Source organism: Mya arenaria, chromosome 4 (assembly GCF_026914265.1).
Source record: "Mya arenaria isolate MELC-2E11 chromosome 4, ASM2691426v1".
In the NCBI taxonomy this organism is placed as follows: Eukaryota; Metazoa; Mollusca; class Bivalvia; order Myida; family Myidae; genus Mya; species Mya arenaria.
This window is the reverse complement of record NC_069125.1, coordinates 50,859,989-50,875,925: the sequence shown is the minus strand read 5'-3', so window position 1 is coordinate 50,875,925 and position 15,937 is coordinate 50,859,989. Positions and strand designations below refer to the sequence as shown.

The window sequence follows — 15,937 nt, the reverse complement described above, 5'->3', positions numbered from 1 at the left end:
ATTCTCGCTAATTATTAGTGTGATGTAGCCTCTATCTTTGGTATATGTTTTTGTTTTGACGTCCAGTGTTAAACTTCCGGGTAAATATCCCAAAAAAAAAAAGAAAAAAAGAAGTCCTACACTGTTTGCTCTAAAGGATACGTTTAAATCATGTAAACTAGTAAGCAGATGGCATGGCCGAAAAGGGCCCACCAGTTACTATCAACGAACTAATTCAGGTAATGTGACATTTCCAATGATTTTTTTTTTCATTGACATTTATTTATTTTTTATATAAAGAAGGGAAGTAATGTGACCGAAGATGACTCGGTGTGTAAATTTGTTAAACAAGAACCCCTTGTCCATAAGCTGTAACTCAACTATAAAGTATATATGAATAAAGTAAATCTTTGAGGAAAATACCCTAAAAATAGGGTACAAACCTCTTAACTGCCAAACATTAGCATAGGTTTCTTCAAAATGGAAAAGCTTTCCGACCTGACTTGGCACTGACCACAGACCCCCAAAGCAAATGCTATGCTAAGAATTCACCTAAGAAGCCAAAATCATGAGCAAAAAATCATGCTCTGCTTATACATTTGATTGCATGGAATTGCAGACATTAACTGGAAAAATGAGTGTCTACAGCCGCATAACACAAACGTAAAGCAGAGCCATCAACCCTTATAACATCACAAAAGATACCAACCATGACCAAATGGTAGACAAGCCAACCAGAATCACAGAATACACCAGAAACTTACTTCTTTACCAGTTTTCTTTACCAAAGTCTTCTTTACCAACAACAAAATACTCATCAGCCAATCATGCCAAGAAATACCAGCCAATTTTTCCACTTTTCATTTCTACACGAGAGTCAATTTCAGCTCCACATTAACCCCTAATTGACCGAGAATCTGACCATGTGTTTATTCATGTTATCATATCTAGGAGGTTGCTGTAGTTCGGGTCAAGATTTGGAAGAATGTATTTAATTTTGCCCAGAAAGGCATGAAGAAGTATCAAGTGTTAGACATAATTACTGAGTACTTAATTTAGTAAAACTTATTATTTACATATTCTTAAACAAAAATATGTTGTTTTTAATGAGTCACATTATTTTTCTAGACATATGACAGATGTTAATGAAAATGGTATGCTTAACCAACTGTTTTATTTGGAATGAAAATGTAACCTATATTTCATTATAGGAATCTGGCCGTCTCATAGGTCAAATTATATTTAAGGGTATGCTTTACACAGAAACAATAATGCCAAGCCTATTGAAAAAACATTGAAAACCTGATAGAGAAGTTGGTGACAAAGACTCAGGCCAGCAACCTAACAAGCAGAAGCAGTTCTGGAGCTATATCAAGTCACTCAGAAAGGACAACTGCGGGGTATTCCCACTGAAGGACAAAGGGAAGCTATTCAGTGATTTACTTGCCAAAGCAAACATACTTAATCAGCAATACAGCTCAGTTTTTACCCAAGAATATAACTCCAACATCCCAAACCTCGAGGGTGGACCATCCCCTACCATGCCAGACATTGTAGATACTCCAGGATGATCTCAACAAGCTAACTTCATGGTAAAGGCGCTTGAGAATGTCTTTCCCTTCCGGAAATGTGCAGCATCCTGCAGGTACACAGGAAGAGGAAACCAATACTTCATGAATGCTTCTTGAAGGGCCACAAGCGGGAAGTAGAACCAAAGACAAAATACAAAGTAACCATGTCCCAAGACCTCTCCTGGAACACCCACATTGACAACACCATAACGATAGCGAACAGTACCGATATACTTGGTTTCCTCTGCCATAACCTGCAAATCAAAAATAAAGAGGTCAAAAAAAAAAAGGTACAGAGAACGGCTGCCAGATATGTGACCAACCGCCATCACGACACAAGCAGCATCTCCTCCATGCTAGACCACCTGAATTGGGAATCTCTAGAATCCAGACAAGCCAAGGCCAAACTAAGATGTTCAAGATCACCAACGACCTTGTGGACATCCATGCCAGCAAGTACCTCATCCCAGCATTGAGCAACACCAGATTCTCCCACTCTAATGAGTACCGCCAGCAGTCTACATCTACAGCACATTTCTGGAATTCATTCTTTCCGAGAACAATTCATAGTGGATCAGCCTTTCAGCTGACATTGCAGAAGCCTCTGATTTAGTATCCTTCAAGCAGGGGCTCTCAGGTTTCTCATTTTTCTTCAAGCTACAAGTAGTATCACATGATTCCCATTGCTGTGCCGGCTCCTGCCACCGAAATCGGAGAGGTTTGGGTTAAAGGAGTGAACACATAGCTGGCCAAAACTTTCTTTTACTTTACCCTTTTATCTGTCCAAGCTCACTTTCTATATTTCCTTCAATTTTTTCTTTTTCTTGACCAGTTACCACTCGTTGCGTAATAGTCAAGTGTGACTGCATCAACGTATGATGTAAATGTAGATCCAACGATTGACTTCAAGTTGAAATATCATAGATTGACAGCAAGTGTCAACAAATGTTTATTTGCATTTTTCAGTTGACCAATGTAGGTATACCAGCTGATCAAGTGACCTGGTCCCGTGTTACCATCACCTCAGACAGGTGGATTGCTGTTAGGCATGGCAAGAAGGAGGAAGGAGGGAAGTCCATGGTGTGTAAAGATTAAATTTAAATAATTTGTTATACACTACCAACCACACATTTTTTTTGCAAAAAAAGTAATTGCCTTCACAGAAGAGGTTGCGTTATCGCAGGGATATATTCTGCAGTACAACTATTGAAAACATGCACCCAGCATATCACCGCAATGCCGCTTACTGCGACATGCAGGTATTTAACCAGGTAGCATGTACAAAAAGTATATATTGTAAATTGTACCGTGCTCGCAGAATGGCTTATTACAAGGGTATCTATCTTGTTCCCCACACTTGATAATTAGGTCGCTGGAATATTGAGTGTTTTTTTAATGCATTTTTAAAAAAAGTTAATTGAAACTAAAATATACGAAAGGGCTTTCACAGCTTTAGGAAGAGATTGTAACAGAAGCTCCATTAGTTTTTTTAACGCATCTTTGTTGGAAGAGAAGAGGTTATATATTGTAGGCTTTTGTAAATGTCGAAACTAATAGAACATAATTGAATTTAGTATTCATTTAAAATGTTATCATTGCACATTGTTTGTTTAAATGTGATTTGTTATTCATGTAACTATTTGAAGAATTTTCTGAAAATTATGATTGAAAGTGACTGAGGTCAAACATTGTTAAAAGTTCACAGAGCATGGTTTAGGGCTTTCTTGCCTCGTTTGCCTCATATAATCATATGCTACATTGTATTCAATTTATGATTTATTTACGTTCACTCAAGTTTAAGGAGGGCATTAAAAATTTAGACATGTGTGAATAAAGTGACAATGGGGTTTGAAAACCTTCACGGTTGCAAAGCATAATTTTCAGAGATCAAACTCCATATAGAGTGTGAATCAAGTGATCTGTAGACTACAGGGTGAGTTTGTATGATTTCAATAAAACTGACTAATTATGTTTATAGGACTGGATCAAAGAAATAGCCTTCAGAAAATTGAATACAGCTACATTAACTTAATTATGGTTAAATAACACTTTGCAACACCTTGTACAGCATTTATCTGACGATAAGCAAAATCTGCAAAAATTGGGTGGTTGGTAGTGTACAAACATTATGTATAAGTGTAATTTCACTGTAAATTTTAGCACCAACACAAAGTTTATGCCTGTATCTTTTTGAAATTATATTCTGATAAACAAAATGATCTGACTGATCTGTTTGGTATTACTGAATGTACATTATGATGCTTATTATACATTAGATACATGCAATTTAAAAAAAAAGAGTTAAATATATATAATACAAAATTATTAAGCATTTAAGTATAAGCATGGATTTTTCTGCTGAAGGTGACTGTATTTAACCTGAAGGATGGTTCCATCTCCTACGCAGGCCAGACCAGTGCTGACTCTGTCCTCATGAACCCCTCAGAGCCAGTCATTGCTTTAAAAGGTTTGTCCACTTGTTCAAAATTTATCATATCTTCATGAAACATAAATAATTGGATGTCTAATTATAAGAATATATGATATTTTCAGTTTTTAGAGACCAATCAAAACTCTTCAAGATTTATTAAATGCTTATGTAATATATGTCTCCAACACAAAACAATCACACATATCTCTTATGATAAGTTTCTAATATGCAAACGCATGAACAAAACTGAGATAAAAAAGTGCAAAGTTCTACAATAAAACTCTGTTGATACAGTTAAATGCTGTTATTTGATGCCTATGGAGATTATGAATGCTGTTAAATAAATAAAAATATTTTTTATATGTAACTATTATCAATTTGGGGCCGAGTTTCCCAATACTTAAGCATACATGTTTTTCCCAAGAGTGAATATATAAATATAAGATATCCAATTTCTGTTTTGGAAGTAATAATATAATTTTTGATGAGAACACCCTCCCACCCCCAACCAATTGAAGAATTGGTATATTCTAAAAGAAGCACACTCTATCTCATTCTTTTATCTTTTCTGTCTATTTTTTAAAGCATTATTGTTCATTTGAAAACAAAATTAGATTCCCAATTTTAGTCAAATTGATGAAAATTCTGAGTGAGAAAGGTTCTTGCTCTGTTCCAAAAATAGTGACAAAGCACTGTGAAATAATGTTTGCTTGCAGATGTTTACACTATTTGATTACATTTCTCATGTTTTATAGCTGAACAAAGATTTGAGGTTTTCAACGTTGAAACAAAGCTCCTGTTGACAAAGACCAAAGTGCATGACCCTGTTCATTTCTGGACCTGGCTGACACCAGAGATCTTGGCAATCATTACAGACACTACAGTGTATCACTGGCACCTCTTCAAAACAAGTAGATATATTGTTTTGTTATTAAATTTCTGTTGAAGGCTAGTAACTTTCGTTTCAGTTTAGTAAAAAAGTTTATTTCCTTGATGTAAGTAACATGTTTATCAAAAAGAGAAGCAGTATTATGGTAAAGATGTCTGTCCATCACCTAGGCTAAGAGGTCATAGGTTTGATCCAGCTGACAGCTTTTGTCACTATAGAGCTTAATGAAATTAGTATGTTTTTATCTACAGAGGACAGCCAGCCAGAGAAGGTGTTTTGCCGACATAGCAGACTGGCCTTCAGTGAGATTACAAGTTACAAGGCTGATGTAAACCTGCGCTGGTTTGCTATTACAGGCCTTACGCCTGAGGTACATTTATATACCGTACTACTTAACATTTAGTTTGCCATCTCAAACCTCATTCCTGAGTCGCAGAACATCCAGTATGAGGTACATTAGCGCACAACTGATTATTCATTCTGCCATTACAGGCCTCACTCCTGAGGTACATGAACACATTACTCAACATACAGTCTGCCATCACAGGCCTCACTTCTGATGTACATGATCACATTACTCAACATACAGTCTGCCATCACAGGCCTCATTCCTGATGTACATGAACACATTACTCAACATACAGTCTGCCATCACAGGCCTCACTTCTGATGTACATGAACACATTACTCAACATACAGTCTGCCATCACAGGCCTCACTCCTGATGTACATGAACACATTACTCAACATACAGTCTGCCATCACAGGCCTCACTTCTGATGTACATGATCACATTACTCAACATACAGTCTGCCATCACAGGCCTCACTCCTGATGTACATGAACACATTACTCAACATACAGTCTGCCATCACAGGCCTCATTCCTGAGGTACATGAACACATTACTCAACATACAGTCTGCCATCACAGGCCTCACTTCTGATGTACATGATCACATTACTCAACATACAGTCTGCCATCACACGCCTCACTCCTGATGTATATGAACACATTACTCATAATTCATTCTGCCATCACAGGCCTCACTCCTGAGGTACATGAACACATTACTCAACATTCATTCTGCCATCACAGGCCTCACTCCTGAGGTACATGAACACATTACTGAACATTCATTCTGCCATCACAGGCCTCACTCCTGAGGTACATGAACACATTACTCAACATTCATTCTGCCATCACAGGCCTCACTCCTGAGGTACATGAACACATCACTCAACATTCATTATGCCATCACAGGCCTCACTTATGAAGAACATGAACACATCACTGAACATTCATTATGCCATCACAGGCCTCACTTATGAGGAACATGAACGCATCACTCAACATTCATTCTGCCATCACAGGCCTCACTTCTGAAGAACATGAATGCATAACTTATCATTCTGTCTGCCATCACAGGCCTCACTCCTAAATATATTACTTAACCATTCATTCTGCCATCACAGGCCTCATTCCTTAGGTACATGAACACATTACGTAACATTCATTCTGCCATCACAGGCCTCACTCATGAGGTACATAAACATGTCAATGAACATTCTGTCTGCCATTACAGGCCTCACTTCTGAGGAACATGAACACATTGCTTACCATTCAGTGTGCCATTTCATGCTCTTTTATGTTTAGATGTATCATGTATAGGCTTTTTTTTAAACTAAGAGAGTGTTTTGTAATGTTTGGAGTTATAGAATGAAAACTAATATCTTTCTGCAAGAACTGACTTGTTATTAAAACATTAACAAAATCATACCTTTAAAGAACAAACATGCACTTGCAATGATGTGTGGTAATTGATGCACATTATAGAATGTATTATATGTGTTATTGCCAGGAAGACAAGATATCCGGTCTGACACAGCTGTACAACATGGACGAGGACATCACCCAGTGCATCGCATGCCACGCTGTGTGCTTTGACACATACAAGTTTGCTGGAAACAATTCACGGTCCACTGTATTCTGTGTTGGTTCCCGAGATATTCACAACCATGGCAAGGTACAAATGTAGCGAGGATAGGCTGGCTATGCAGATTGGCTCATTAATTTTTATTAGTTATCTGTATTTTGGAAATTAGTCAATTTTATATTCAATTGTTGATCATGACCTAAAAAAAACAATTGTGATCATATAAATCACTGAAAGTAATTTTTAGAAGTCATTAAATATATTTGCTTTCTAACTGCTTAAAGAGAAATTTGTTCTGTTCTTGCATAACTTTTTTAATTAATTTACATGAAACTTCCATGTTGACATAATCTGTTCATGAAGTGATTTAGAATTTCTTCTAATTCACTGACCACACCCCATCTTCAGGTGCATGTGATAGAGCTTGGGCCCTACAAGCAGGGGAACTTTGCCCTTCGCAACACGTACGACCACATCCACTTTGAGCCCGATGAGGAACATTATGACTTCCCAGTTGCCCTCCATGTGAGCTCAACATTTTTTTAACGTTCTGTTTGACCAGTATAAAACAATGTGTTGGATTTATGCATTTCTATTGATTGGCGTCAGAAAACAAAACTTAATGCATTCCCATTGACTGAAATCAAGGAGTAGAAGATCTATACCTTGAAAATATGTTATCATATTTACTGGGTTATGTTACTTGCCCTTTTACTAACCTAACTTATGGTAACAGACTTCAGGTAATCCACCTGTTAAAGTGAGGAATAAGATGTATTTTTCGAAAAGCTTGTCTCCTTTTACATCATTTATACAAATTTTAAAGACTTTGCCTGTGCTCCCAGTATTAAGAAATGCTCCCCAAAGTGTAATGACTTATGTTACTATGCCTGTTGCCATTGATACAAATTAGCGTAACATATCTTTATTTTATTTAAGTCTCATCCACATACATTTATTTCAGTTAAAACGTTTTTAAAGTGTACAGTAAAATATGTGGGTGGCCATTCTATTATAGAATTACAAGAGACTGGAGTGTAGTTTTTTCAACACCAAAATAGTAATTCTATATTTAGATATATTTAAGGTAAAATGCAAGTTCAACAACAAAGACTTAGTTTTTGTATTTATAGTTTGCTTCTAGAGGGTTCATTTTTGTATAAATAAAAATAAAAAAAAATAAATAAAATTCAAACCAGCATTCCCAATTATGGGCCATTAGAAATTACTTACCTCTTCTTGCACCAAAAACAAATCGTTTTACCATAGAAAAAATACCTTACCCTACCCCCAAAACTCAGTTCTCAGGTATTTTGTGTTACAGTGATTTAATCTCGGGTTAATTTAAAAATAAATATATTGTATGTGTGAAAAAAACATGTCGGCAAATAAGTGTCTCGCCATTTCATGTCATGGAGTCATGAGTGGCACTAATCTGCAAGTTATAAAAAAAATTCATATTGTTCAGTGAAGTAGTTAAACAAGTTAATTACATGTATAAAGATTATAATTCCAATATCAAGATATAATATGTCAGTGCAGAAACATGTTACAGGAAAATGTCCTCGTCTGATGTAGTGATGAGGCATTCACTGAAAAATGCTGCATGAAATTAAAAGTTAAATGGAAACAAACAAGCTTAAATGGTGTTTCAGGTGGATACCCTAAAACTTTTATTAAAGATCAAGAATATATATATTTTTTACATTGTTAAACATGTATTATTACAGGTGTCAAAGGAGTTTGGACTGGTGTTTTTACTTACGAAATATGGCTACCTCTACCTATGTGATATGGAGACGTCCACGTGCCTGTGTTCCACCAAGGTGGCAGAGGACATCATTTTTACATCGACACTGAACACAGAGACACAGGGCATCATTGGGGTCACCAGGAGTGGACAGGTCAGGGGATGTTTATACGACTAATGGTTTATGCTGTTATACTAGTCCAAAGCTTGGATTGCCAGTCTATCATTACAACATCAAATAGATTATCTTGTTAAAATTGTCTTGTTTCTAGTTCAGCATTAAAAAATGACGCCAAACTTAATAAAACAGTACTATCAAATTTGTTGAAATATTCCTTTCATTGCATTTAGTAAAATCATTTACTTGATTAAAATTATATAAACAATGTTCTTCTCCCTTTATGAAATATTTCTTGGATTTCTGTTCGATACTGGAAATAAAATTAAAAAACCTTGTATTTTACTAATTATAATAGGCTTCTACAATAAATAATATTACAAATATATGATAGGACTTTGTTTACATAGCACTGATAAAGTAACATAAACTACTAAATGAAGAAAAAAATATTTTTTTATAGTTATAAAGTCCATAATATACATGTGATTTTTAGCTCCACTGGCCGAAGGCCATGGAGCTTATGTCGTCACAGATTGTCCGTCGTGAGTGCGTGCGTGCGTGCGTGCGTGCGTGCGTAAACTTTTACTTTAAACGACATCTCCTCTGAAACTGATAAGCGGATTTTGACAAAACTTCACAGGAATGTTCCTTTGGTGGTCCTTTACCAAAATTGCTCAAATGGTTCTGGTCCATTGCACAATATGGCCGCCAGAGCTAAAAATAGCAAAATCTTTAAACGACATCTCCTCTGAAACGGTTCGGCAGATTTTGATGAAACTGGACAGTAATGTTCCTTGGGTGGTCCTTTATTAAAATTGCTCAAATGTTTCTGGTCCATTGCACAATATGGCCGCCACAGCTAAAAATAGCAAAATCTTTAAACGACATCTCCTCTGAAACGGATAGGCAGATTTTGATGAAACTTGACAGAATTGTTCCTTGGGTGGTCCTTAACCAAAATTGCTCAAATGGTTCCGGTCCGCTGCACAACATGGCTGCCAGGGCAAAATAATAGAAAAACCTTTAAAGAACATCTTCTCAGAAACCGATGATCAGATTTTGATGAAATTTAACAGAAATGTTCCTTGGATGGTCCTTTATCAAATTTGCTTCAATGGTTTCGGTCCACTGCACAAGATGGCCCCCAGAGGTAAAAATAGAAAAACCTTTAAACGACTTCTCCTCAGAAACCGATGATCGTATTGCAATGAAACTTGACAGAAATGTTACTTGGGTAGTCCTTAACCAAAATAGCCCAAACAGTTCTGGTCTGCTGCACAACATGGGCACCAGAGCTAAGAATAGAAAAAAACGTTAAACTACATCTTCTCAGAAACCGATTATCAGATTTTGATGAAACTTTACATAAATGTTCATCGGGATGCCCTTTAACCAAAATTGCCCAAATGGTTCCGGTCCGCTGCACAACATGGCTGCAAAGTTAAAAATAGAAAAACCTTTAAGGACTTCTCGTCCGCAGTCTTCACGAAAAACATTTTAACCTACTAGCCAGTTGGACTAGCATAATGGCATATTTTACTAGTCCGAATGACAATCTAGTAGTCCGACTATTTTGCCACATTATAAAACTGTATGCTTGAGGTAAATACCTATTTCAATTGAGCAGCTTGCAGTTTGAGTAAACATTTCTTTATTATGATGCTCATGCAGTGATAGGGAGTGACATCCTTCTGTTGGGAATAGTGCTCCTTGTTTTTCAGAACCTATGGGTACTATGTAAAAACAAAAGGCATCTTGCTTGAATAGACTGTAATAATATCAACATGGTTAGAAAAGAAATGCCATGCTTTAATAGCTTTGATTACATTTTACTACTGAATTACCTCCCTTTAATAGAAAAAAAAATAATGTCTTAATTTTTCACGTATAGCATCTTTAAATAATTTTTAAACAATAATAATTTATGAGTAAACATATAAGCATAAAGTTCTCACAAAAAGATCAATTTAAAAACCTTACATTTATACATAGGAAAGTATATATAGACTGAACATTAATTTTCGTTTAAGTGACATTCTGAAAGTTTATGAAACAGCTATTTTTAGTAACTTAAGTGGCCGAAAAGTGTAAGTGAAACACCAAGTCGATTCTATCTCGTCAGTTCTTGTTCAGGTTAGATATTTGCTTCATAATCTATTCAGATTAAATGTTAACCGATGATCAGATTTTGATGAAACTTGACAGAAATGTTCCTTGGGTGGTCATTAACCAAAATTTGTTAAATGGTTCCAGTCCACTGCACACCATGGCTGCCAGAGCTAAAAATAAAAAAAACTTTATACGACTTGTCGTCGAAACCGATGACCTTTTTTCGATAAAACTTGACAGAAATGTTTGTTTGGTGCTCCTTTACTCAAATTGCCCAAATCATTTCGGTCCACTGCACAACATGGCAGCCAGAGCTATTAAAGTAAAAAAATTTTTTAAATAACTTCTCAAAAATTGATGATTGTATTTCTATGAAACTTGACGAAAAATGTTCGTTAGGTGGTCTTTGCTTGAACCTTTTGGCCAGTGGAGCACAGGCACTGATGTGCCTCTTGTTATTAATAACTGTATGAACTCTTAAACACCAAACAAGTACATGTTTTTGTAAGATGAAATACATGAGTGATTTATTTGCAACAGGTGCTAGCTGTTGATATTAAGAAGGACACCTTGATTGACTATGTGCGGGACACAGCCAAGAAGGGGAACCAGGCAGACAGGCTGGAGAGAGCCATTATCACCATCAATGAGCCAGGAACTAGCAGGAAACTCCCATAGTGCTATTATTAGCTACTAGTGCTGTTTTTAGCTGAATATTTTGATAAGCCATAATTAGACTGTAACACATGTATGTATTATGTTATGCATGCTTTTTTTTTTAATAATTTTATCACTTAAAAACAGTACATTTCTATGAACTTTTATACATTTTACATGTAAGATCATTGTAAACTTTGTATACGAGGGCTATTCTTAAAATACATGGACACTGTACATAAAACATTTCATAGAGATAATTATTATATTTGAACATATCACAGTTATTTTTTTAATGTACAAAATTTCATTTAGCTACATTGTTTTTGCCTGATGTAGTTATATTTTAAATCATTGTAGGTAGAAAAAATGGTGGCACCCAATGACATATGTGTAAAACTACCATTATTCAGTGGTAATATTAAACAGTTATTTTCTTTATTTTCAAATAACATTTTGACTGCAGAGTCAAGATGACTTTACATAATCCTTGAATAGTTACGCTCATCATATATTTTTTTTTTAAATATCATACTTGCATGATATTCACAGCCAAGGGCATGTTTTTCAATTTGCACCTTTATCTGGGTGTTGTTTTGTTGATGTGAAAAAAAGCTGATTTTTTTTTAAATAGCTTCAAATTTTAGCAGAAGTATAAAAGTGCATTATTGCATCTGTATGTAATGTAATATAATTTTTTAACAGAAATTATACAGAATTTGAGTTTTATGAATAGAGCTTAAAAGAAAATTGCTCCGTCCATATTTCGACATAATTCATTTATAGCGCTCACTTCGATAACAAAAGCTTAATTCTCAGAAAGTTTGCTTCAGATTTGTTTATTATCCTTACATTTTACCAATAATACATCAGTGCATTCATTTCTGGATGTTGTTAAGTCACTAAAAGATATTCATACAACCCCTTTTAAGCTTTACTATTCGAAAAATAAGGAGGGCTATTGTAACTACTCACCCCCGGGTCTGCGTCCACATCTGTTTAAAGTTTTAAGGCAAGTTGACATTTATGCTTATAACTTCAATACTGTTCATTCAATTCACTTCATACTTCTCACAGTTTTTCAGGACCATCACACACTTTGGTGCCATAACTCCATACCACCCTAAATACAAATTATGGCCCCTGATTGTCTTGGGTTAAAGTTTTTGGGCACATTGTGACAAGTTCAAGTTTTAGGGCAAGTTGGGATTTTCACAAACAACTCCTATATCCTTCATTTAATTCACTTCAAACTAAAAAAAATGTTGATTGACTTAGATAGGTTAGTTAAAGTTTAAGGGCAGCTTGGCATTTTCACATATAACTCCAATACTGTTCATTCAACGGCCTTCATATCTCACACAGTTGTCCCAGGCCATCACACAAATTAGGTTTCATTACTCCATATTATCATAAATACAAAGTATGGCCCTTTAACAACTCACAAAGTTTGGTTAAAGTTTTAGGGCAACTTGGATTTTAAGTCAGATCTCAAATAATTTTTATACATTGGAATTCGTACTACTGTTGTTCAAGGCCATCACACAATTAGGTTATGTAACTTGATATTAACCAAAACACAAATGGCCATTGATTGACTGTTTTATGCACCACTTACGGGAGGGAGGTATATACAATTTGTCTGTCCATGATTCCATCCATAAGTATCATTTAAACTACAACATATTTGAAGCCTTAAGGGAATGTTGTTGAGATGATAAAGTTGTGCACCAGGGGTTTCATTGCACCTGAGCATAGAAATGGGGGAGTTATGGCTCTTCAGTTACCAAAGATTGTCCTTTTTTTAAACTTGTGTTTTTCAAAACTCCAAAACTATTTGACCTAAAATCTTTAAACCTCAGGGGAGTTGTGTTCCTAGGGTTTTGTTTTTCACTGCACAGTGTAAAACCAGAGATTGGGCCCTTGAGTTCACAAAAATTGTATTTCTGGACTTGTGTAGCTAAAGTTCCAAATCTAGTTCATCTTGAATAAAGAAACCTTGGCGGAATGTTATTTTAGTGATGAAGTTGTGCACAGGTTGTTTTTTCCAACAGCACGTTGAACAACTAGTTTTGGCCCTTGAATTAGCAAAAATTGTTGAACTCATGTTGCTCATCATAACTTCAAAATTGTTAGTCAAACACTCATGAGATCTTTCAGGAAGGTATTTGATGTAATTAAGTTGATGCTCTCATAATTTTGATGCACATTTATGTAGAACAAAATAATGACCCTCGCTTTTGTGACCTATGGACACATTTCTAGATTATTATTTTTCTTCATTGTTTTTGACAGGCATTCATTTCTAAGACAAACAGTGTATAGTTGAGCACACTGTCTTATGACAGCTCTTGTTAAACTGTGTGCTCTGTCGAAGCATTTAATTGTAAACACTAATTTTGCCATTTTTCTTGCAATTTTCTTTAAAAGACTACCTTATTTTATTTGACTACCTTATTTAATTTTATCTTACCAAATATGAAAACACTTTAAATTCTTGATAAAGTGTAAGGAAAGTCTAAGCATTTTATGAATGACCCTTGTATATACAACTAGATTTTTTGTAACAGTATCATGTTGATGTATAGTGTAGGCTAATTTTACATTAATGGTTCAGCTGCTTTGGCTTTTAAAAGAAGTCAATAAATGTAGAACTGAATGTGATAAAACATATTTAATATGTACACATGGATTTTCAACAGTTTATGTCTCAGTTCATTCAAATTTCTCATCACAGTTGTTCAAGTATCTTTAACATAGCATTGTTTTTTTCACCATAGTAAACATGTTTTTAGGGCAGTGTCCTTATAATTAACCCGGTAATTGATGTTAGTTCAGCTGAAATAAAATAATCATAAACAACTAGTCAGAAAAAGACATTTTATTGAAAGTTGAACCTCATTTATTTGTGTTTTTCTTTGTGAGTATTTATTTGATAGTTCTGCAGTATTTGTTGAGTGTTCGACATAGACAATAGGGTACTTTTAGGGTAATGCATTTGCTTGTAAAACATAGGATGGTTACCAGTGGGAACCATTATCGTTAGATTTTTGTTGCTTATATCTTCAATAGGCCAGTAACATTTACAAATGATGATCAAAAAGCATTGTAATTGTAATACATGTACATTTATTGATTAATATATTCATTTGTTTCACATGTCAATATCACATTGATGCATTACTTTAAGAAGTGTAAATTGTATAACTGGAAACGATCATATATTTTTGCTATAGACCACCAGCAGTTTACGAAGGAAAGGTTCAGTAAGATTATATGTTCACATGTTTTTTCCAATCAGTATTCACTTAGGAATCTCAGAAAATGTTTTTAATTCAACATCAAGCATTAAATATGATTTTTTTCAGATATCTATAACATTATAACAGTTTTATATTTTCTTCAAAATGTGCAATACCTGATTTATGCAACTTTACATTTTTTTTACAACCAAAATATTGTCCACTAAGTTGAATTTTTACCAAACTCCCTAGATTTATGGGCATAATATAAGTTTGATGACCACCTGCCTGGTACCTTTTGGAACTCTTGAGCTATGGTACTTGAAATGTCAAAGTTTGAACAAAGTGATGTTGGTCCGCTCTTTAACTGGACCAGTCCAATCTGTACAACAAAACTTTGGAATATTTTCTATAAATGTGGCATTATGATAAACATTGTTTTGAATTGTCTAAATTTAAATTGAACCGGTTAATTTAGGGTTCTTTTGATGAACATTTATTGTGCCACCTCTTGGCACCCATTTCTTGATATTTCTTTACACAAAAAGATACAATAAATCAGTGATTTAATTTGGAAATGTAGTTTCCACTTATCACTTTATTTCGAAGCTTTCTTTAGTTGTGGACATGTTAAGAGCATAAGTGGGAGAAGAGATCTTAACCATCTTCTATCTGTTTCCTATTCTTTGAATAATTGATTGCTATATTTCTTAAAGCAAGTATTATTCTATACGTATGTTTATGTGTTAAGTCAGTTTGTAGTTATTTTGTAATTAGTTGTTATATATTTATGTATCAATCATGAAGGAATTGTGTGGAATGCAGTCTCTGTTTGCACAAATCTTTGATTGGATTTACAAGTGCTAATAAGTATAATTAGTCCCGTTATTGTAGAGGATGATATCCTTTAATTGCTTGCTTGGGCTACTCTTACTGCCTGTTTTATACCTTCATATTGCCAAATGCTGTCGCCTGTATTAATGCACTGTTTTATTGATTATTTATAGTTGGTAGAATATATACATTGTTACCTGAGATTTGTTCTTGTTCATTGCTCATTATATTCCTATCCATTCTTAAATGAAACTTATCACATCATGTCTATAATCATATATTGATAACACAGAACACTGTTCAAACAGATTTGTAATGATTTGAAATCTAGGCTATGACATAGTCAAAAAGTGTGTATGAATATACTATCCTTTAACTGACCTTGACTTTTGACCTTGACCTAGATTTGCACACAAGGT

At 34.8% G+C, this 15,937-nt stretch overlaps 1 protein-coding gene across 1 annotated transcript; it reads left to right on the top strand.

Annotated features, from left to right (window-relative positions):
* Nucleotides 1-73: 73 nt before the first annotated feature.
* Nucleotides 74-15,719, top strand: LOC128231787 (clathrin heavy chain 1-like). The gene is made up of 9 exons (XM_052944982.1): nucleotides 74-218; nucleotides 2,517-2,630; nucleotides 3,915-4,017; nucleotides 4,737-4,892; nucleotides 5,122-5,240; nucleotides 6,731-6,895; nucleotides 7,214-7,330; nucleotides 8,536-8,709; nucleotides 11,326-15,719. Exons 1-9 carry the CDS (start codon nucleotides 174-176, stop codon nucleotides 11,461-11,463), a joined length of 1,131 nt encoding a protein of 376 aa, XP_052800942.1. The 5' UTR covers nucleotides 74-173; the 3' UTR covers nucleotides 11,464-15,719.
* The last annotated feature ends 218 nt before the right edge of the window (nucleotides 15,720-15,937 follow it).

Bases quoted from the DNA above. Each gene is read 5' to 3' on its own strand.
- LOC128231787 (XM_052944982.1), top strand. From the start codon at position 174: ATGGCCGAAAAGGGCCCACCAGTTACTATCAACGAACTAATTCAG. The intron at 219-2,516 runs GTAATGTGACAT...TGCATTTTTCAG, and splicing joins CTATCAACGAACTAATTCAG to TTGACCAATGTAGGTATACC. The intron at 7,331-8,535 runs GTGAGCTCAACA...GTATTATTACAG, and splicing joins ACTTCCCAGTTGCCCTCCAT to GTGTCAAAGGAGTTTGGACT.